General features: G+C 39.6%; 2 protein-coding genes across 2 annotated transcripts in view; one reads left to right on the top strand and one right to left on the bottom strand.

Moving 5' to 3' along the window:
- grk6 (G protein-coupled receptor kinase 6) overlaps nt 1-11,644 on the bottom strand; it is a 36,611-nt gene extending 24,967 nt beyond the window's left edge. Inside the window, exons 1-2 of the mRNA XM_080041736.1 lie at nt 11,512-11,644; nt 6,454-6,549 (exon numbers count right to left, since the gene is read on the bottom strand). Coding sequence (XP_079897862.1) covers nt 6,454-6,549; nt 11,512-11,563 — 148 coding nt within the window. The 5' untranslated portion in view covers nt 11,564-11,644. The remainder of the gene's footprint in view (nt 1-6,453; nt 6,550-11,511) is intronic.
- Nucleotides 11,645-14,027: 2,383 nt separating this feature from the next.
- nop16 (NOP16 nucleolar protein homolog (yeast)) lies at nt 14,028-22,393 on the top strand. Its single transcript, XM_080041191.1, has 5 exons — nt 14,028-14,237; nt 14,841-14,949; nt 17,759-17,828; nt 19,527-19,633; nt 21,214-22,393. The coding sequence occupies exons 1-5, from the start codon at nt 14,131-14,133 to the stop codon at nt 21,355-21,357; spliced, it is 537 nt and encodes a 178-aa protein (XP_079897317.1). The 5' UTR covers nt 14,028-14,130; the 3' UTR covers nt 21,358-22,393.
- The last annotated feature ends 1,168 nt before the right edge of the window (nt 22,394-23,561 follow it).

Raw genomic sequence — 23,561 nt, 5'->3', positions numbered from 1 at the left:
AAAAAACAAAAAAGCTTTCTACTAGCCACTAGCCTAACTTTAAAGCCATTGTGGAGCATTGTGTGTTTACTGGAATATCGAGTTCCTCTAATGGCCTGTGGACGAGGGAGGAAGGGAGCCATCATCTATCAAGACTCGAGATGCTTTCATTTGCCTAGAGAGAACAAGAACACGTGCACTGTATTTCCTGCACCATTCTAAGAAAGAAGGACATAGCCAACAGCAAAGCAAAACATTTTACATCAAATTTGCCTATTTGGTGAATTGCGAGGATGTGTGTTACTAACCAAAGCACTGTTTTGAGAACCAGTGACACACACAATTGCAAATAAATGATAAACAACCTTTTTTTGTATAACATGTTTGAACAACTATAGAGTAACACTACGTTATGCAATGTGTATGTCCCATGTGTGATTTACTTCCGACCACATCACACCTACTTTAATATATTCTCCCCTCATCATCCCACCTTAGATCAAATCATCTGAGTGACAGAGCTGAGCCTGGCATCGCTGCAGTTATGTCATCATTACTGTCAGGCCAAATCCCTGACCTCAGTGAGCGCAACCAGGACAAGAGATCGCTATTTGGAACACGTCCAACTCCACTGTGAAAACAATTTCACCAAGGAAGAGTGTTGATGATGGGCATGGGAACTGTTATCCATCCAAATATTTTTCTTCTATATTTTATTCACGCAGCCCTCAATTACATCTGCTTTTCCTACTCCATTTTCCATTCATTTTAATAGGCAAATACCAAGGGCCCGATCTAATACGTCCTTCTACATCTGACTTCACACTGATAAAGGATTTCGCAAATTTTGTACATTTGCATGATCCCGAACAGACCCACATTACTCTATATTGGGAACACTATTGAGAATATTGTGAACTGAAGACTGACATGGACAATCTACACTCCCTCATTTATCAATTTTGCGTGGAAACTGGTGCAGATTCTGGCGCAAATACCTCCCTACGCCAGGTATCGCGTGGGATTTATCAAACAGGCGTATCTCGCCAATCTCAGCGTACGTCAGGCCATTATTGATAAATGCGGTGGATGAAAACTAGCGTATCACGCCCCTATATTTTCTCAGTTTAGAGGCCTCGCCCAGAGGTTTTACGACATGGATATACGCAATACGGCACTTCCCTGAAGTAGAAATTGACAGAATAACAGCGAAAGTAGAAAAAAAAGAGTTTCATTTCGGAGCATTAGCCTACAAGCAGCATCAAAGAATGACAGAAGGCAGCAGTTAGGAAGGAAATAACTGCTGCGGTCAACAGCGTTGGTGTTGACTCAAAATCGCCACTAAAAAAAGCGTGTTGCTGTTCTGAAATGCAACCAAATGGGGGTGCGGGGCTGCTGGCATAATATAGGCTAAGTGGTGGAGGAGAAAAAGACGCACCGACTGTCCGATTATGGTCCCCATAAAATAAATACAGGTCTGCAGAGATTTGAATGATTAGAATGTATTGGCCCTTTTAGATAGCACTATTCAAAAGGGTTTTAAAAACTAAAAATAACACATTTAGCGTTTTACTGTATGACAGCATGCGCTTGGCACGAGTGGTCAGCCCGGCCGTCAGCTGCACAAGCCGACCCGGCAGCGATCAGCTGTGAGAGCGCCCACCGTCCTGCTCCACCAGCAGATAGGAACAACGACAACGTGCCGGTTAACGGTGGAAATAAATCGCTCGCTTTAGCATTAATGACACATTAAAAGAGGAACTAACATCTACAAAGTGCGTAAAATAAATAAAATGTTAAGCTGAATGTTGTGCCGTGTATTTTTTGTATCATAAAGAGCAGTGTATGTCTACTATATTTAATACTTATTAGGCTAACATTTTGAATGAATGCAGCCCCCGTGCCTCAGTGTCCCCCCAGCTGCTCCAAGACGGAGACAACTGCCCTTTCGCAGTCCCATGCAGCCCTCCTAAGTGGCCGGTGTGTGCACTATTGAATCAGCTCTCCTACTCAGTTGCACACCATAAGCTGCTCATTTTTATGTGATTAATATCTTTATTTCGGTCTTATTTGCACTGCATTTGTATTATCTTCTAATAATTGTCCAACAAAGTCATCGGCTACCCGTCACAGCATGCGCTGCGAGTCCAAGCTGTTTTCAAATTTGCGTACACGAGCTGAGAGCTGGCGTGGGATTTGAGCGTACCCTACGCTCACGTCCATATTGATAAATGCCGAGATTTGCGTGGAAATGTACGTACACCCATTTTTCTGGTCTACGCAAGATTGATAAATGAGGGCCACTGAGTGTGTGTAGTTTTGTTATGTGCTGTGCAAACCAGGTTACATTTTTTTTTATAGTAAAGTAAAAAGTAAACACAACCAGACACCATTAAAATATATGCAAATCCTTTTAAAGTAGTTATAAATATAGAATAAAAATTGGTAGAAATTCATCTGAACATTTTAGAAAAATGGTAATATCACAGGGATGAGATGTTGTTCAATATAGAACTGCTGCATAGTATGATATGTTATAATAATATGTGATGTATAGAGGAGAAAAGGACTAAGAAGGAGAGAATAAAAAAAGAATAGACAAGGACAAACTGTTTCTGCAAAACGAGGAAGTTGACAGTTTCCTGAACGTGTTTCTCAAGACTCCCTCCCGCTCATCTCTTTCTTCTGGTTTCATAAAAAAAAAACTGTCAACGGTTTCGATTCGCAAAGATTTTTCAGACATCAATCATTACTTAGCTCTTCTTCTCTTTGTTTATCTTATCGGTTGTCCTTTTGCCATGTCACAATCTCACACTTTCTAATCATTTGTATTTCCTCTTCTTTCACATTTATCAATATCTCTTCTTATCTCCACCAGTATCTCTTCTTATCTCCACCACGGGACATGGGCTTTTCAAAACACCTGCGGTTTTGTGCAGCTATGTGCCAAACTTCCCGTCTGTGTGACAACATGTTTCGACTGAACTCATTCAAATCAAAATGGATTTGCATAGCTAGCACCTTTCAGGAACTTCATTGTCTTTGTGCCATATAGCTCCATTCCTGTCTACAAACTATTCAAAACATTATGTTGAATTCACTCGTCATATATAATTATCCTGCTGCCCTAAATACTGAATATGGATGGAAGCTATAACCAACGCACTTTTTTTTCTGTTTGAGTCATTTTTACTAAGAAGAACATACAATGGCCAAGCTGAAACTTTTTAGGAAATGAGAGCCATTTCCGAAGATGTACAGAATGTCAATATAGTAAGCAAGCACCAATGGGCTGTAGCCTAATAAATGAAACAAAAACTGAAGAAAAAATGACAGAGGACATGAACTCGTTGTCCTCAATGGTGGAAATGGGTTTGCCTGCAGGAACTGTAAAATAGTCAATTATAATGAATTATCACGGTTCACTATTGATAATATATGATAATAGCTTGCTTTCAAATAATCTGACAAAAACTAACAGTGAGCTACAAAAGGGTAACTGTTTGTTAGTTCATAAGGTCACCACTAGCCCTCCGTACAAGGATAGAGAAAGATTTTCAATAAGTGGTATTTATAAAAATATATATATATTTTATTTATAGCCTATGTTAAAATCAAAAACTAAAAAGTGGATCCCTTGCAGCAGAGCAAACAGAATCCTCTCTTTGTCCCAAAAAATAGACAGTAAAGATTAAATACCAAACACTGGACAAAAGTGTTGTCTGTGGAAATAACAAGGCTTACATTATTTGTCCCATTATTTGATACCGCAGACTACAAATCACTCTTCTCTACTTTAAATCAACTTAAAGATATGTTGCGTGCGCCCAGTAAAAAAAAAAAAAACATAAGACCTTCACCTTCCAGAGTGAAGACATGCCCAACAGAAATAAAGTAAAAACAATGATAAAAACTCTTTTTTAATCTCACAATAACCTGTTTATTTTATGTAAAAGGTCAAGATTTAATGTCGTAATAGCGGCATGACTTTTTAATTTAATCCTCATAAGAGCAGCACACATCCTCAATAACAGCCAGTCACTGCGTTTTACCGTGGATGACCCCAAGGCGTTACCCATAATGCAGCATTTTCAGTGCCATTTAAAAAATGCAACGCTGATCAAAATTAAGAATTTGCCACAGCGAGATAAAAAAAAAAATGCTCTGATGCTTGTTGTCAACATCTTCTTTTCATCAAGTAAGACATCCTGATTGTGTGTCGTCAGTTGACTGTCACATGAGACCATAACAAAAGCACTGTTTTGCTTGACTAAAGGCTTAAACAACTTATTGATTATCAAAATAGGTTTGGATCAACTTATCCTTTCGGCTTTACATTACTTTGAAGCGTGACTTTTTTTTTTTTTACTGTTCGACCCATTCCTAACAACATTTATTTTCAGGGGCCTTTGCATCTCATGGTCACAAATACATGACATACGCCTGAGTTGTATAAGTTCACTAATCATGAAAACCAAGCTAGCTAACAAGAACGTTAACTGTTCTAGGCTTTTCCTCCATCTTGGTGTGGTTGTTTAGTATTTTTAATATTTTTCATTTAGTTAAAGACTCGCTTCACTGTGTTTCTCCATTGGAGGAGGTGAGTTTTGTTTCAGAGTAAACCTTTTCCTTCATCTTGTCCTTGAACTTTCCCTCCCTCCCTCCCGCCCACCCACTCCTGACTGTATACGTGAGTTCTTCTCTCTTTTCCCAGTATCGTAAACCCTTGTAAATGTCTCCAATCTGTCACCTGTTAAAATGAAAGTAACCATACTGCTGGTCTAAACAGCGCAAAAAAACACACACACACACACACCAGTCTGCTTCCTCTTTCTGCAGAGGCCACAGTTTCCTGTCGTACCACTTGAGCAAGATTAGTTTTTGTTTCCAGCCACCGAGTTCTTGGGTAAATTTAATTTTATGATGTAGATGAATGATCCGCTTTTGGCTTGAGAGGAGTCAAGTTAGGACAGATTTTAGCTGATTGACAGGTAGTGTAAAAGGAACAGAAGGGTCTTAACATGTATTGGTTTAAATCAGAGAGTAAAAGAAAAAGTGAAGTTACAACAACACTCTACTCTTCCCTACATGGTGGCCATGTGTCAGACAGGATGCAGTGCGAGCTCGCGATTAGAAAACAACTACTAGAATGTGACTCGATTAGTCGATGACAAAAGCAGCACAATATCGGTAAATCATGCACCGGAAATCAATGATCAATGAACGATTAACTAAGTTAATGGTTAAGTTATATTTAAAATGTCTATATAGAGTAAATTACAGCTGTTGGTTTTAGGCCTTTCTGAGTCTTAAGTTTTGTTGTATATGATTAATGAAATGTTGAATACTCTTGTGCTGTACTTTTACATGGAAGTGGAGCTTACCAGTTCATTCTGAAAAAAGTAGTTGAGTGAATGGCTGGGCAATATGGCGACAATTCATGATTTAAAAAAAAATGTTTATCCCAAAAGGAAGACAACAGTACTATTGAATGTGAAATCTCATCTGATCATATACCATCTTTTTTCTTTTTTTGGTTAGTAACCTGATGTCTGCTGCTGAGGGCACGAAGGGATATCTAGCATATGGAAGAATGGATGTCTATTTGTGTACAGTATTATTAGGCCACCACTGCTACACAGAGGAAATGAAAAATCAACATTGATCAATGCTCATATAAACTCAGTGAAACAATAATAAATACTGGACTATTACCGTATGATTAGATCATGGCTCAGTATCTCTCTCTGTGTCCAAAATGGCCAACTAATCTGATTTAGGTGTATAAATAGACTGCACTTCATTTTTTTCCTGTGTGTTTTGCACCTGAGGGCCCGTCAAACCATGAGATTTGCTGCCTGTTTGCTTTATAAGGTAGACAGATGCTGCTGTGAGACAATAGTAAACACATCATTTGTCTACAAGACCATGTGAAAAAGGCTTAAACAAGAGCCATTCATAAGCTAAATAGCTAGCCATAAAAGGCCTCCTATGCAATAAAGTATACTTCAATGTCCCAGCCTGGGGGTATTGTTGGGATTTCCCTTGGCTTCTGACAGCTAAAGGAAAGAACCTAGCTAAAAAAATTCCGAAGGTTGGTATGAACACTGTAATAATGGTGTCAAGTACAAATTCATATGCAAAATAACAAATGCTTAACCCTACTTGTTCACCTATCTTAAAATCTATTCAACACACATGCCAATGAACGCATAGCACGCATGTGAACTTTTTTTTTTTATTCAAAAGAAAGAAATAGGCAAGGAAGTTCAATCGAAAACGAGTCACTTATGGATTTTTAGCCAAAGGGGGGGGTTAAGACACGCAAACAAGTTTCCATAGATACAACTCACCTAAATATGTTCCTTAAGCCTAACACTCACTCAACACATACAATAACACACACACTTTAACAATTACACAACTTAAAAGCCCTCCATTGTAAAATACTGGGGAAATAAACGGCTATCTTACCAGTGGTTTGTCGCAGCTCTTCACACAAGCTAACGTGGGGGAACTGCAGCAGCTGCTTCCATTTCTTGCTTTTTCCTTTTCTGTTCCCACCGCCTCCTGTAAAACATAAAAGCTTTGGTTTAAAATGAATATCAACTCCAGGAAGGATGTCTGCTTTCTAGTGCTTTGCACAACAGGACAGTATAGTATGAGAGTATGAGGTGATGTTTAATGTGGAAGGAAAGTAAGAAGGGACATTGATAGTCCAGGTGACGAAGCTGCTTGGCCTAAGAGATCAACCAGGGAAATGCCATAGAAATATGGACGTTTTTCAAAATAATATTCAAAAATGTGTGTAACTGAAGGCTACAACAATGTAAATTTAAGTGTACATATTGTGAATATTACACTCCTTCGTGTGCGTTGTGTTCAAACATTTAGGCCATAATCTGTTTTAGGCGTGTTTTCAATGGAATCAGGTGTAACTAATGATGTTTTGTTATTGAATAATTAGTCAAATATTTGGTGAATAGGGTAATACAATTCCCGTCAGAGACACAGATGAGATCCCCAAACTGTTTACTGAAAAACACTTAACGTTCTGTTCTTGAGTAAATGTAGTTACTTTCCACCACTTATTAAGTTATACCTGTCCCATTGTCAATATTCACCTCCAGCCCGGGGACAACAGGTCCCCACAAGGTCAATTATTTGCTTTAGAGACTTGATATCGAGTTTAGAATTACAAGTAGTTTTAAAGTGATGTCCTCACGAGTATAGCATTGTTTGGGAGGGCATAGCTGCTATAAAGAAATGTCAGAGTGAACAAAAAGAATGAACGTCACTCGAACAATCTGAACAAAGCACAAAGAGAAACCAGAGGAAGTTGCAGTGCTCTGTGTGTTAGTGCAGCCTGAGATATACTCACAGTTAACACACACACACACACACACACACGCACACACACACACACACGCACACACGCACACACGCACAGTGAAGAAGTTTCAAGTGCTGGTCCATTCACCACACTGCAATAACAAGCACAAGAGCCAACAAGACACTCACTGATTCAGAACAAAAATGTCAAGCAAGTATACAGTTCCTGGAAGTTGATATTATTCACGGTAATTTTACAGAAAACCATTACGTCCCCGAACACTTGGCAGTTCAGTAAAAAGTGCATTCAATTCTACAGTTGGGAGTTTCTCAAATGTGAGCATTTTCTCGTGTCTTATGTCATTTTGTAGTTTGTGTTCTGTTGGTCTGACAAAATGACAAAAACATCTGCGGAGGTGTATAGTTTGGATTCGGAAATAGGGGAGTAACTTTCTAAGACATTAAAAATTCTAGAAATTGTTTAAATATGTAGACATCCTTCCATTAGACGGAGTGAGGACACTCAGTCAGGACAGCAAATGTTTGAGTTGATGAACAACTAAAGGATTCATTGTAGGCTAATCATTTTTTACTGATAAATCAACTAATCATTTCAGATTTCAATGGATCAATTCTTTGTCTAACCGGGGAAAACAGACTGAATCACTGAATAGTCCAAGAAAGTCCTTGCTGCAGCCCCTACAGCTGGGAGCATACAGTGATAAATGAATATTATAAATATGTTTAACTCAGCTCCTCTCCTCTGTATTTCAGCAGCTGCATGGACAATCAGACATTGCTGTTAAGAAGGATCTTGGCGAATAAATCAAACTGGAAATGTAAAAGTTGTTGGCGTACCGAAGTGGGATTTTAAAAAGTGAGTTGGACACGTCCTCCTTATTCCAACTCCTTTGCTTTCTGTTTACATCCCTCAGGTCTCATCCAGGGGCCAAATCACTTCTCAAAGATTAAACTTGGCAACACTTTGAATATATTTGTGTTGGGGGGTGGGGAGTGGGGAGTGGGGGGGCGATTGGCCTTTAGAAAATCCTCCAGGCATTTTAAGAGATGTAGTTACAGATAACAGTGTTGTTGTGAATACAGCAGCCGATTCATTGTGTTCTGACATGGAAAAAAAGTCAATATCACGTTTCAGGATTTGCTATTCAAATAGCTGCGAGGCAGCTGCTACTCAGACATGAGCAGATAAAAATTGATTATCTTCATAGATACAATGCAAACAAAGATGTGTTGTTTGTGACTCCGGGAAAACAGACGATACTATCAGCCAGAGAATTACCAATAAGCCGATTGATAAGGGAGAAAACGAGATCCCTCATGTCTGTTCTGTGCATTAGCGCAAATGCAGATCAAGACGAACCGCATGTGAATAGACGGCCTGTCATTGAGACAGGAAGGCACGGAAACACTCATTCTCCACAAAATGATAACGTCACATTTAGACTGAGAGCAGCCGGTCCAATTAGCTTTTAGTCGTGCTGGTGCAGGGAATGGGAGGAGCTTTGTGACACAATATGGGTCAATGGTGACTCATCATCGGTGTTGATTTAAAACTGGATGAAGGCCATATAACCAACAGTCAGAGTGGACTGATAACGTATCTACAATACACTGAAGTTCAGCCTGACTTGAGAAAACCAAACTGCCATAACACCCAATAAAACAATGTTACAATACATAAGGGAAAAAAGACATCTATTGCTATTCTATTTCTACCAGCACAAAAATACTTTTTCACTTAGTTACTGAAAGAGTTTCCAAGTAAACAAAGAGGTTATGTTCTCACTTAAGCACATTGTAGCCTATGTCACAACGCAGCCTGACAAACACGTTGGATGTTGGGAAGTGATTATTCTGTTGCCGTTAATGACAGAATATCCTGTGTATTATGCTGCATTCAGGTAACGTGGGATCGAAGGAATAGGGATGGAAAAGATTTGCATGTTAACAACTTGTGAGTGCACTTTCAGACAACTGCCTGTCTGTACTGTGCTTTGGCAATATAACAGTTACATAATTTGTGTTACTCTGAACAATGATTTGTTTGCATTTTCAGATGCTTCTATATTGCAGTCATGTCCTCTTTCATTTACAACTAAGAAGCAGATATGACCACTTTGTAAATGCTTGAAAACTGGACAACACAGTTACCTCTGGATGATACACTGTATGTACGCCTTGTGTTTGTAGTAATTATTCAATTATTTCAAAATAACGAAACAAGATATGACAACAACTCAAATATATTAAATTACGGATGTGAGAGTAGACGTGAGTAGAGCTAGATATTGAATATCAATACATTTTGGATTCAAATCACTAATCATCTGACCTAATCTGACCAAACATAATCATCTCTGCAGTTTGGTTGATTGATTGATTGATTTTATTTGACCATTTTGATATAAAATATGAACAGCACTCTGTGTCATACATTGAAATACATAAATCGTCAGGGATGACACAATAAAGCCCAAAGGCTTATTTCTATTGTGGTCCCTGTGGGGCAGGAGAAGAGGGCTTATACCCAGTTTGATGCACCCTCATTAAATGCGAATTACCATTACTCTGAAGACTTCTGGTGGGTGTGTTTACACCTAATGAGCAGTGAACTTTGATAATAATGTGTTGGCATCACCTGGCTGCATACAGTACATCTCTTTGCATTGCCCTAACATGTTGTTTAACTTCCTTCAAACTTACACACATGTATCTTTTTAAATATCTGAATCACACAAGGTCGTCAGTCCAGACCAAGGTAACACCGATGTTCTCCAATGATAAGAGAACATCTTGCCTAGGCAACAGAGAGGTCAAGGCCTTTCTGGTGCTGGAGATAGGATGCCTTGCTCAAGGGCACTCCCAACTCAGACTCCTTGTCCTCCACAAACACATCAGATAAACACAACTAAGCACATAAGCTCACAGTGAGGGATGACACTTATCTTCTCATGTCACTCTGTCTGCAGATGGCTGATTGGGATTATGTTGAGTCACCACAATCTTTGTCTCCTGTTTAAAATAACAATAACACAGGCTCCGAGGATGTTTCCATTGTTCTCAATAAGACGTTTACAATTGATTTTTTACTAATATGTGTAGCCTTTTCAAATGTGTTGTCATGCAAGGGAATCATAGGAAAAATTAGAATTCATAAATTGATGCATTCGCATTTGAGGCATGTATACACTCGGTGTAATCAACAGGTATCAAAACATAAATCCCAGTAAATTTTTAATAATCTAGCATTGCAAAAATATTAAAAAATATGCATTCTTTTTTAAAGAAACAATTTCAACAGGAAGACTAGGGCTACACAAAATGAATACAACTAGGCCTATAAGTTGCAATTCTGTGTGCACACAGTCTGCTACAGCAGAGCTGCATTGCCTCAACATCCTGTTTCGCAAACGACCATCGATGCTGCAACATCAGCAAGGGAAACCCAAAGTGTCGCTGCAGTCACAGTTCACAGTTTCAACCTCATCCGGACCTCTCATACTTGACTTGTCAGACCAAGCCAAACTTACTGTAATAAACTGGTACTTTTAGGTGCCCTTTAATTACAACTATTTCCGTTGGCTTTAAACAACACACACAACCATACTGACCACGTATTACAAGTCCATGGGACCCACTCTGTAATTCGGCATACACTAATAAACTAATTAATCAATTAAAATGAATTTTTCTTTTACCAAGATTCACTGTGAAGATGGAAGGGTATTACGGTGCCAGTTGACAGTTAGGTCCGTCAACAAGGAAGACGGGGATTTGATCGAAACAAAGCGATTAACTAATCATCTTTCCTAGCCGAATTGTGCTCTGTTAGCTAACTACTTGACAAGTGTCTTGAAGCAGGTGAAAGCACGCATGTAAGTTCACAGATAAAGCAGAACACTTTTAATTGCTCAAGTTTAAAATGGAGTTCGGTACGTTTCTATGTAGAGGGGTCAACAGAACGCTGCGTATCTAAGGAAGGCTAACTAACATCCTGTTCGTACTGTCTGAACCGCAACATCAAAGGTTTGATAACCGGCCAAGTGGAAGTGCAGTAAGTATCCTATAACTGTTGATATCGCCCATATCCCGGGGAATCCCTCCCAGCCAAAAGACCGATGCTAAAGTCGGTAAGGTCCCGGGAAAGATGAACTGTCAAACGGACATCTCCATCCTTACCTTCGCGTGCTTTCAGAAGCACCGTGTTGGCTACGATGTTCTCCAGCTCCATGTTGATGCTGTCTGTCTGGGGTTTATAGCAGCAGCAGCAGCAGCAGACGGGGCTCCTGTCCTGTCCTGGTACAGCTGTAGGCTACCCCCCTCCCCAAACCACCCACCCCCCGCCGGCTTCAATCTCAGTTTATCCTTCCTAAACACCGTCCACCACCTCCTCCCACCGCCCAGCCGAGGAGGAACAATTCAACCCTCCGTTTCTGCTCTCGCGAACCACAGTCCCGTCCCGGTAACAGTCCGCTACTGGGCTACCCCTCCCTTCTCTCTCTCCTCCTCTTTCTCCTCCTCTAAGCTGGTCTCTCCGCCCCGAGAGAGGAAAATAAACACAGACTTCTCACTCTGTTATAAATTTGCTTTTTTAATAAAGCAAAGCATGATATCACAGAAAGAGCTCTCACTCTGATCACATTTCCTAGACTATTTTTAGGTCACATTTGGTTGATAATGGCTATCTCTATTAAATCTGATTATTATGCCTATGTAAGGCCTATCTAAGTCTGCAGGCCTATTTAAGTCTAAAATAGCCTATATTATCTTAATTCATTATTGTTGAGTTATTAATAGTAGGCTATAGGCTACCAGAATCAATAGGCATGTGTTAGCAGAATCGGACAAGGACCACAACAACTTGTAATAGCTCTGCAGGCTATACACATGAGGAAATCAAGGTTATAATTGGACAAATGGGGGGAAATAATAGGACATTTTCTGATGTAAAAAAAACAAATATATAGCCTAATGGGACAGTTTAGTAGCCTACCATTAGTGCAGAAAAAGAAAAACATTCCCTAGTTTAGCTCTCTTAAATGCATAATCAATAAAATGTTAAGAATAGCTTTATTGTGATGTTGTGAGTATAGTGGAAAAGCATGGAGAAGGATTAATAGGCTACTTTAATATTCAATTTGATGCCACTATTGAGAGATTGATAAGTAGGCCTATAGTCTAAAGTCCCGTGTGTAAAATCAAACTGGTGTGAGGCTGCCATGGGGCTGCAGCCTGTTAGGGCGCACTCACACTAGTGCCGTTTGCCTGTTCCGTGCTCAGCACGATTCAGCACGATTCCCCCCCCCTCCCCACTCCCCCCGCAGGCCCGTGCTCACACTGCTCGTGGCCTGGGCACACTTGCACCTTGCCTACGTCACCGTGCACGTTTAGGATTTGGAGCTTAGTCTACTTGTAGGCTATACGACTGTTTGTGAATATTTTCATCCGGCCAAATTTGCATCAAATATTCCACTTCCACATTAGAGCAACGAGAATCCTTAAGCTATTGTTTTTTTTAAAATGTAGTCTTGACGTAATAGGTCGCGGTGAACAGTCTCATATTTGTGCAGCACGCTGTTTATTATTAATATAACGGCCCGTCATCAGACCATATGTATCCGGATGGTTTTGTACACATCGATCGCTCCATCAAATCCAAGTCAGAACTTTTTGTATGGGCAGAGATCGTTTTTTTAAGTGTCTTTATAAAGTTTCTTGTTAAACCTTAGTGTAGGCTACTGTTTCCTTATCACCGGGCTGCGGTGTGTTGTTTTGGGTGCGTCTCCACCGCCATGCGTAAATGCAGTTATGACAGCTGACGGGAGGAAAAAGAAAAAAAATCATCTGACGAACGTGAGTAAACACGAAAACCTTTTTGCTGTGCTTTCTGAGCCGACCTAATTAGCTCTCTCCCTCTTTAATTTATTAGCCCACACCTAGGCTTACACACACGTTAATTCTCACACATTATAGCTACAAGTCCAAGTGGTGGGCAATTCTGGTGCCGACTAGTAAGGCAGCGGACGTTAACGGACAATGCATCCTTAATAAATTCACGTCAGGAACGCCGCCTGTGCGCTTGCTTGTGCGCGTGTCATCTCATTAGCATCTGTACTTTGGCCACGGCACACCTCTCCCAGGTGTGCCGTGGCCAAGGGGCTGTTCCGTGCTGGAATACGGATGGCGTGGTCACACTAGCCAAACGTTCTAGACTTTAGTATGCTAATGAGCTTTGGCACGGGGCCGCGGCCCTAGTGTGAGTGGCCCCTTAGATATGTTCTGACGCAGACTGACATCTGGAGGATAAAAGTGGCAGCTGCAGATGTTTCCATTCCTTACAGGACCTCCTTACTAAGGCATTTTTTTTTATTGCAACACATTTGTTCACAAATTCCTTTAATACAAGAAAATAGAACAGTTAGTCACCAATGAACAAAATAAAGTCTATCCATCAATGTAGGCCTATTGAGGGCATTATGAAGAGACATTAGAATAATAGAACGTAATAATGTAAGCAACATATTCAAATGTCAAATATTAATGGATTCATATCAAATATTAGTAATCAACTAGCAACGTTTCATGATGATATACAGTATAGGCCTAATTTACACATTTGACCTGCAGGACCTCTCGCAGTAAATAGAAAAGAGGCGTGGTCTTTAGTCACATGACCGGAACAAAACAAACGCTAACTTCCTGTTTCTGCACGTTGCTTTTTCCCCTCAGCATCACTAAACTGCACTAAACCTCCGCTGGGCTTTAAAATATCCTCCAAAACAGAGAAAAAACACAAACATGCCGAAAGCCAAGAAGTCAGGGAAGAGAAAGAGGTTCGACTACACCAAGGACCGGAAAAGGATGAAGAAGCAATACCTTAAGAAATGCAACCCGAGGATAGAGAAGTAAGTTTAGCATGTTAAGCTAACATTTGCTAACCATGTGAGGAGGATTTTAGTGTTGACGCAGATCTTTCAAAAGTCTTTAAAGACATTTCAATGAGTTAATTTAAAAAGAAAATAGGACTTAAGCTTGGTCAGTACGAACATGTCATAAGTCAATCTTTCAAATTTCTCAAAAAATGCTTAGATGTGATGTGATTTGGATTTTTATAAATAATGTATTTGTGACGTAGCAACTTAATAACTGAAAAAAATGTGTATTTATTTTACCTCGTATTACCATCACAGATTTGATAAGCATGCCATAACGTCACGTTGAGACATGTACAGCACTAAACAGCATTCCTATTCTATCATACAACATATACTCACAGTTATGCATTTGTAATAAAAATCAGAATAGGCCTATATTTAGAGTATTATGCATGCAAACAATACAAACCACGAATATATTACATACTACTCATTGGTCTGTATTGTACCTTAATCATGAGACAGATGGCAGAACAATCTTGACCTTTTACGGATGGGTTTTGGTATTAAATTGAGGACGGCACCTTTTATTTTGCCATGTATTTAATCAAAATAATGCCTCTTCCTCCTCAGTACTCAGATCCGAAATGCGTGGGACGACAACAAGTCCATAGCCAGGAACTTGGGGGAGATGGGTCTGGCCTTCGATCCAAATCGCACGCTGCCCATAAAGAAACCCAGAGTAAGTGACCACCGGCTGGGGTTCTGTTGAAGGTTTTATTTACACCTAAAGGCCAGGACACACCAGTCTGACTCCCCGAAAATGGAGTCTGCCGATTCAGGCAGCTCCTGTCTTCCCGTCGCGGCCAAAAAAGTGCAAAGAACACACCAAGCCGACTGCTGACTTTCTGCACGCTCTGCGCTTGCGTGGGACGTAATGGCTCTATAACAGTAGGGGGCGCTAATCTGTATTGTGGCCCGAAAAAATACGGAAGCCGGAAATGATGGGACGGCTCTCTAGACCATAAACATAGATAGAAATACGTATTTATATTTATGGACCATAAAGAGCACCATTTTTAGCAGAGAGTTTCGAGCAGTCAACAAGGGTTGATGCATGCGAGTACTCACTGAACGAAACAAACAAACACATTAAAACAATGGCTAACTGTTGTTAGCTGTTTGTGCTACCCGCCTCACTTCCGGGCTTCACTGATTCGCTAGCCCTCCACAAATCAAATTGCTCCAACTGAAAGACTGCCCTGCCTGTTCAATCTGCTCAAAAGAAGCCCGACGACATCTACGACGACCGATTTCACGGGACACACCTAACAGATTTGTGTCCCTGCCCCCTCCAGACTCCACGACGGCGATTATCGGGCCGGTGTGTCTGGGCCTTTAGGCTGTGCCGGTATAGACTTTTTATTAGGCTCCAGACTGCGAGCAAAACAGTGCCCCCTCTTTTTATTTTTATTTTTTTGGAGAAGGTTAGGGTTTAATGTTTACCTAGTGGCATTGGTCTGAGCCATAGGTGCACCCTTTCACTCGTTTTACAGTGGGGTGAAGGAGGCACGCAGATTTAGGCTGACCTGCATACTAAAAAGTAAAATATAGGCTAATGAAAGCCATGGAAGACAGTGTCAATGTCGAATACATAAAAAATAGATTTAATCAGCCTCCTTTAACTTTCATTAAGGAAAAAAAAAATGACGGTGATCATTGTTACTATGACGTCACACCGCGGCTATATAATATAACCATGGTATGGTGGTGTTGTGGTTATTTGTACAGCCCTATTTAAATCCGTGAGTTTTTCTTCAGAACACAAATGCTTCTTCTAAATGGTACCAAACACCTTTAGTTGAGATGGACAAAGTGTTGCATACAGATTCTGTATATTAAGGATTAGAGCCGAACGATTTGGGAAAAAATATTGCGATTTTTCCTGGCAGATATAATGATTTGATTTGTGACATGTTTTAAAGTCACGCTTCAATTTGACTATTTCGTTACTTATATATTTAGTCATCTGTATATTCGCTGTGTTTCCCTATTGCGATTACAAGTTGAAATTTTATGAATGTTCAACCCTATTTAGAAATCAATGAACTATAACCTGAAATCAGTATCACTATTGACTATTTTTAGGTATTTATCTTGTTAACAAATATTAAAAACAATATCTCATCAAAGGAGCATATGATTTTCTGGCCTTAAGGAGGAGATGTTATTTATTCTTTGTACTGATCATAACACATTGTTTTAAATAGTTATTTGTTTGAAATCTTATTAGGTAAGAAAACCTTTAGGTATTTAAGGTTTTTTCGACTAAACATATTTTGTTACGATCGGATTTTAAGAAGATGTGCATGGCTTCTGTTCTCTCATTCCTATTTGTGTGATATTTAAGTGAGAATATTTCATCTTTTGATAATTACAATAACTCGACAGATGCTGATGAAACTACCCCATTTAGCTTCCAGGCTGTTGGTATATAGCACAGAAGAGAACCCATTCACTCTTTTTCTTTTTTCCTTTTTCTTTTTGCATACCAAATCCAAAGTGTTCCCAAGGACAGACGGAGCATCTCCTTCTCGTTTGCATGGTTCATTACTTCCCTTAAACCTGTCTCTTGGAACAATGCCGACTCCCACTCACTCTGTACTTAAAGCCTGTATGAAGGAATTCATTTATCACACACATTGACGTGACTGAAATTAGATCAGGTAAAGTGTTCTAATGGGGATTTTTTTTTCTCCCCCTGTATAATATGAATGGCCAAGCCCCACTCTGAATACATCTAATTTTAACTGTGCCGTCTGGCAGCAGGCACTGTCCCACTGTTAGGATTTCCCTTCTGTCACGGTCAGCCTCCATTGAGTTGGAAAAAAAGAGGCGTGTTCTATTAAAAATGAACAAAACAAATGAATCCAGCAAGATAGGATTTTTAAACATCCGTGTTCTCATGTCCTGTAGTTTTTTATTTGTGCCAGCAGGGGGCAACAGAGTGTAAGGACGATAAAACACATGAAACCAGAAGAAAATCTACTTAAAACAAATAACCTCTTTGGTTAAAGTTGTCAAACTGATATTAATAACAAACATGGATAAAACTTATTTCTGAATCCATGAAAATATGGATGGATTTTCTATGCTGTATTATTATCACATTTGATTTTGTTGTTCTTCACTGCTTTCACCCTGAGGTTAATTGAAGTAAATTTTGTCTTCTGAGCTGCTGCTGTTTCTTTTCACTAGAGTTTAATTTTGGTATCTTCTCCCGACAGCGTGCCACCCATAAATGATCAATTTTTTTAGCCTCCTCTGGGCTCAGCAGCAAGAACAGCCAAACTCTTTATTGCGTCTTGAAAATGAATTCACTGAAGCCACACCCCCACATTTCATACCCGCCAGGCCGCATTAGAGAAGAAGATGGATGATCCGGGGGAAATAAACATGTTTATGGCCCTCTGTCCTCCTGATCAATTAACCCAGAATCCAAACCCACTGTCTTGACGCCCTCCAATGTTCTCCATAATGTCTTTCTGTAGCTCACCGGTGGTAAAGAGAGAGAGACTAAAGCTCCCGTCAACATCGTGACCAAGCCCTACGTTCTCAACCGTAAGTCATTGCATTTGAAGATCTCCTCATGTAAAGTAATGTGGACTTTGCTTGATTCTTTTGCACTTAAAGGTGGTGTCAGCGATTCTGGAGAACGCTTGTCAAAATAATTTTTGCAAAATCAGTGAATACCTCCTCAGGATTAGCTACCTGTCTGTACTGTATGGGTGCTTAAAAGAAATCTGGTGTAAATACAAAGCCTATCCTCTGTAAACAAGGGGGCCCACTGTATCTAGCAACAAGCCTGTTTACAGAGCCTAGGCTGTATTGAACACAAGATTTTTTTCTGCACACAGACAGTATGGGCATTTGGCAGATTGTGAGGAGATATTCAGATTGACAAAACATATTTTGACAACAAGCGTTCTCCAGAATCACTGACTCCACCTAGAGCAGGATTCAAGTAACAGATCCAAGAGTTTGAAGGTGTATTAGACTGTTAATAAACAGCACAGTACGTTATTATATGATATGGAATAATTTTTTACAGCGGTGGAAAGATAAAACGTCAACAGTCCTTTTATATTCCGCCAGGATATCGTCAGCTAAACGATATAATAATCACTCATTCGTTAGGTAATATATGAGAAAAAAAATGTCTTGCTAAAATGTAATTGACCATCCAAGTGCTCTCTGGGATGACTTTGCATTTTTTCTTGTTTTTATGGCAAAAGTTGAGTCAGTATTTACTGTTTTGCTGAGCAACACTGACTTCTCTTTATTGAAGCAGCAGCTCTCTGGCAATGCCGCTCTGCCAACGCAGTGGCCTTTCTGAAAGAAATGAGATGGTGATGTTTATTTCACGCAAGGCTGATTTTAACACAACCTTAAAGAGTAAGGCCTGGAGGTATTGTCAACAAAACTCCATGAAAAGATTGAAATATGCAATGTGGCCTTTCATTTTTCTCAATGCTTTCTGACTTTCCTACTCCGTAATATCTGTTAAAAACACCTCGCAAATGTACAGTCTCATAAAAAAGGTTCAGTCAATTTTTCCAGACAGCTGGTCACTGTTGTCCAAAAGCTTGCATTTGTTGGATACATTTATTTTTTATTTTTATGGAATTTGTTTAAAATTAAAATGTAAATACAACCAGAATTTTCTTTTTAATCTGTTCCAACCACTCCATCCTGCTTCTGTTATGTGACGCCCAACAGACCACAGTTTGAAGATTTAGAGGGTGTGCAGCACAGTTTCTATGAAAGCTTTTGAGAGCATTTCTCAATTATTAACAGCTGAAATGTACGTGTCAAGTTGAATCAAAGTGAAGGCACCTTGGACCTTGTGTTTCATCTGTGAGCAAAAGCCTTAAAAGCAGTCATTCAGTTGAAATGAATGGATTTCATGGACTTTATGTAACTTAATGCCCACCACCACCCAAGGGCAATTTCTTTATTCTGTTGGACACTCAATGAAATTGCAGTTTAACTAGACCGATTGGAATGCAGACAGAGCTTTTGGCCTTCAACAGATGCTGAATGACTTTTAATTCCACGAACACCAGTGGCAGTTCTTACCCTAAGCTGAATATTTCATATCACAAAGAATGACCGTGATGGTTTGCATATTATGTCTCAGTTTTACCCTGGTCGTCACGATATTAAACAGAAAATGAATAAAAGAGGTGGGTGGAGAAGTAATTCATCTTTCTGCCATGATGTGTCTCTTACGTCTCTGGTGTGTGTGTGTGTGAGCAGAGCTGGAGGAGGAGGCCAGCCGTCCAGAGAAAGACTCCAAGACGTTATCATCAGACCTGATTGAGTACGCTCAGCACATGGTCCGGGAACACAAATTCAACTTCAAGGTGAGAACACAGCAACTGAAGTCTCAACTTATCCGATGGATAAAGATATTATTTGGGCTTTTGAGTTGTGTATTTTGAATGACCAAATTAAAACATATATTTAACATTTGAAGTAGATCTTACTTTTTCACTGCACCAAATAAGTCATATTTTATGGAAAATTGTCCCTGACCAAGAGTAATTGATATCTTCAGTTTTAGTTGTTTTTAAATTGGTCTAATATAAGTCTGCCATCAAACTTGCTTTAACTCTTTGAGAGTTGAAAACAATCTACTGCAAAGGAAAATCAATCTCCCTCACGTTTGTACAAGCCATTAACTCACCACACACACCATTACCAGGAGTTCAGCTTGAAGCTTAACATGCCCTCAATAGCCTGCTGGAAGCATTGTTTTTACATAAGGCATCAGGTTTACTGTATCACTGTCTGGACTGCTGCTGTATGTCTGAAAACTGTTTCAGAAATTCTCCCTGATGGTGCATTCAAGGACACCCTGACATCTGAAAAATGAGCGCTGGCCGCCCAAGGTCTAAAACGATTTGTTTGTGCCATCCTGGACGTGCTCACAAGCTCTGGAGGAAACTTAATTTGTCTCTGGGATGTTTTCATCTTGTGTTAACCCAATGATAACCTTCCCTCCGTTTGGCTTCCCAGAGAAGTTTCCATTGAAGATGCTTGGCTGAATGATGAATAGAGTTTGAGCATAGTAGTCTTTTCAAAACTTTTTCTCATAACAAATTATAATTGCAGGGACATTCTGGTGCATATTCTAGACAGCGCTTGGAGCGTAGTGTATTTTGTTGCCCTGCAAGGCGAAGGGTATACGTTTAAATGACTTGAGCTATTAACAAAAATAATGCCTCCTTCAAATGGATTATCAACCGTTGCTTTTAATAGGAGTCATTACTGAAAGCACTGGCCAACCACTATCAGTCAAAACAAAGGATAATGTGTTTGTCTAACTTTTTCTACAATAACATTTTCTTTATATAATACAACATACAAGTTTCCAATTCGGAAAAGCTGAGTCAGTCACGAAAATGTCCCAAATAAATAATCTTAAAAAAAGAGTAAATTAGAGTTTGCTTGTTTTCTTCATTGGTCTGATGGTCCAAAACATAATAATTCCTTATATTTTAGTTTTTTTAACCTTTGTCCTGTCCAAGAAAGCAGCATAAAAGCAGAAGTTTCGCATTTAATACAACATTTAAGATATAAAAATGAAATACTGGGGCTGCAGTGGCGAAGTGGGTAGCGCGGTCGTCCACTGAATTATAGGGTCGGAGGTTCGATCCCCCGGCTACCCGCCACATGTCGAAGTGTCCCTGGGCAAGACACTGAACCCCACAGTGCTCCCAGTGGTTCAGAGAGCGTCTTGCATGGCAGCTACTGCCGTGTGTGTGTGTGTGTGTGTGTGTGTGTGTGTGAGAGAATGTGGTAAGAATTGTAAAGCGCTTTGGGGCTGAGAAAATCGGCTAAAGAGCGCTATATAAGTCAAATCCATTTACCAATACAAGACAACCTTACACAAAATCTTTTGCCTAAACTGACCCATCCTGTTCTCCCTCTCTCTCTGCAGGCGATGGCCAGAGATGAGAAGAACTACTACCAGGACACACCCAAACAGATCAAGAGGAAAATCAACGAGTACCAGCGCTGCCACCCAGAGCACTTTGCTGCATTCATCAGCTCACTGGCCCCTCCACAGCCCATGGACCAGTAGTAGAGACAAGAGACTGTTTCTATCTCTATCGGGATGAGATGGACCTCCATTCTAGAGACACTGTGTCAAGCTGAGACAAGTCACACCTGAAAAAGGACTTTTTAAGTGTGTTGTGGATATTTCTTCCCCTGTAACTTTCCTCCCCCGCTCAAGAGTTTCCTGTGTTTTCAAATTTAGTTTCATGAATATCGCCCTGATCTCAACTGTGTGTTCTGTTCTATATTATGAACGTCAAACGTGATTGAATGAGCTGTATTTAAATGTTGTATCATTTAAACACCTTTTTAAAGCTAATTTTAGTAGATGTGTTTTTCTTACTCCAGGATGAAAACCATCCTTATAGACAGACAGACAGAAAAGCATCCTTACACACAGACAGACAGACAGCCATCCATCCTACTAGCTTTGGATGAAAACAAGAAATGTTTTCATATTGGGATTCTTTGAAGAACTAATCTGGAGACTGATTGTCTCTGCCTCCCGGAAAGGACATGACGGTTAACAGGATTTTTTCGGGGACAATTTTTGGTATCCGTAAACAGACTCGTAATTTCATATTTGTGGCAAAACAAATGAATCATCAGGCGGCAAAATGTGGTTTGCATTGATTGCTCGGAGGAAACGGTGTGAAGTAAACAAGAGGCTGGTGTGACAGGCGGAGAGACGCATGCATCACTTTGAGGGGAGCATCCAATTTAAACGTCAGCAGTAAAGCTGAGGGGAGCAGCTTGACTGAGAGAAAAGTGGACTTTGTTCCAGAAGCTGCCCAATATCAGTACAGAACAAAACAAAGCAGATCTTAAGAGATAGAGCTGGAGTGAGGGAATACTGCTTTTATAACATTTATAGACAAAAAAACATCAAACTTTTAAAACCAACTGACATACAAGAATACTTGAAGTTCCTGTAGAGTCACATAGTTGACTAATGAGAAAACAAGGGAGGGGTGGAGAGTTGATCACCATGTAACGGCAAGTATTTAGCATCAGCAGAGGTATGCGAGATATGTTAGCTCATTGTTTAAAACAATCTGAGGTTGTATTTCTGGAATATGCTGTTCAAGACTCGTCTTAAAGATATAGTGTGTAACTTTTTCATATAAAGTAATGTAAATGGGGTGACAGAAGTTACGCACTACATTGTCTCCCTTTTTATTTATCTGATTTTAATTTTCTTATGAGCATTACAGCTTTACAAGGTTTCTTGCCTTCCTATAGACTTTTTGTTTTGAAACTATCCATCATAGTGAATCCATATTTTCAACATCTTCCTTGGTGTAGTAAAATATATTTGCCGTGGGCAGGACTGGATGACAATACTTTTCCATCAAATGGAATTCTTCTCAGATCTTCAGTCTGAGCACATACGATACATAAAAGGCTTCAAGTGTCCCTGTCCCTTTATGACCTTATAAAAACATAAAGTAACATCAATATTTCTAGCATGAAGTCCTATCTCAAAAATGTTCTCTTCAGGTCTGAGGATCAAAATAACGTGTCAACTATTGAAACATGAAAATAATGAACACGCAAGTTAATTGAGTAATGCATTTTAATGAGTTTCACTTAAGACATTTACACCTTTATTTAATCTTTAACTCACTGAACTTTTTCATGCCTCACGGTCGTAGTAACCTTCAGAACTGACAGCTTCTACATGTTGTGGAACTTTGCCCAGAGTAAACCAGCCCAGGCAGCAGAAGAGGCCTATATAGACTTTATCTGAGTTTGCATTGACCTGACCCCAGTCAGCAGTGACAAAACAGAACTTGTTTTTCCAATTCTGTGCTTGTTGACAGCAAGTTTAGAGGACATCTTATAGATCCGTCTATGTTGTTTTAAGTGGGGTGAGATAGTCCAGTTTGTTTGAGTACATTTTGTGCGCATAGAGTAAATAAATATATCGTCTCTACATGTTCCCACTTTTACTTCCATGGTCTCATATACAACAAAGATCTCACTCCATAAGATTACTTGATTAAATTAATGTAAATTAATAGATTATTTAAAAAAAATCTCTTGTATTAAGTTGCTGCACTTCTTTAATATGCTATAATGTTCCAATAACACTGTTAAGAATTATCTTCAAAAAGTTTGAAGCAAATTACCTCACCACAGATGCAGATTTATACCTAAATTCTCTGGAAAAACATTTGAAGAGATCTCCACCGATTTTGCATTTCAATAACACTGCAGGATGCTATT

This window comes from Ammodytes marinus (assembly GCF_949987685.1).
Source record: "Ammodytes marinus genome assembly, chromosome: 14".
NCBI classification, from domain to species: domain Eukaryota; kingdom Metazoa; phylum Chordata; class Actinopteri; order Uranoscopiformes; family Ammodytidae; genus Ammodytes; species Ammodytes marinus.
Note: the sequence above shows the minus strand (reverse complement) of the source record. Positions and strands in the feature narration are given on the sequence as shown.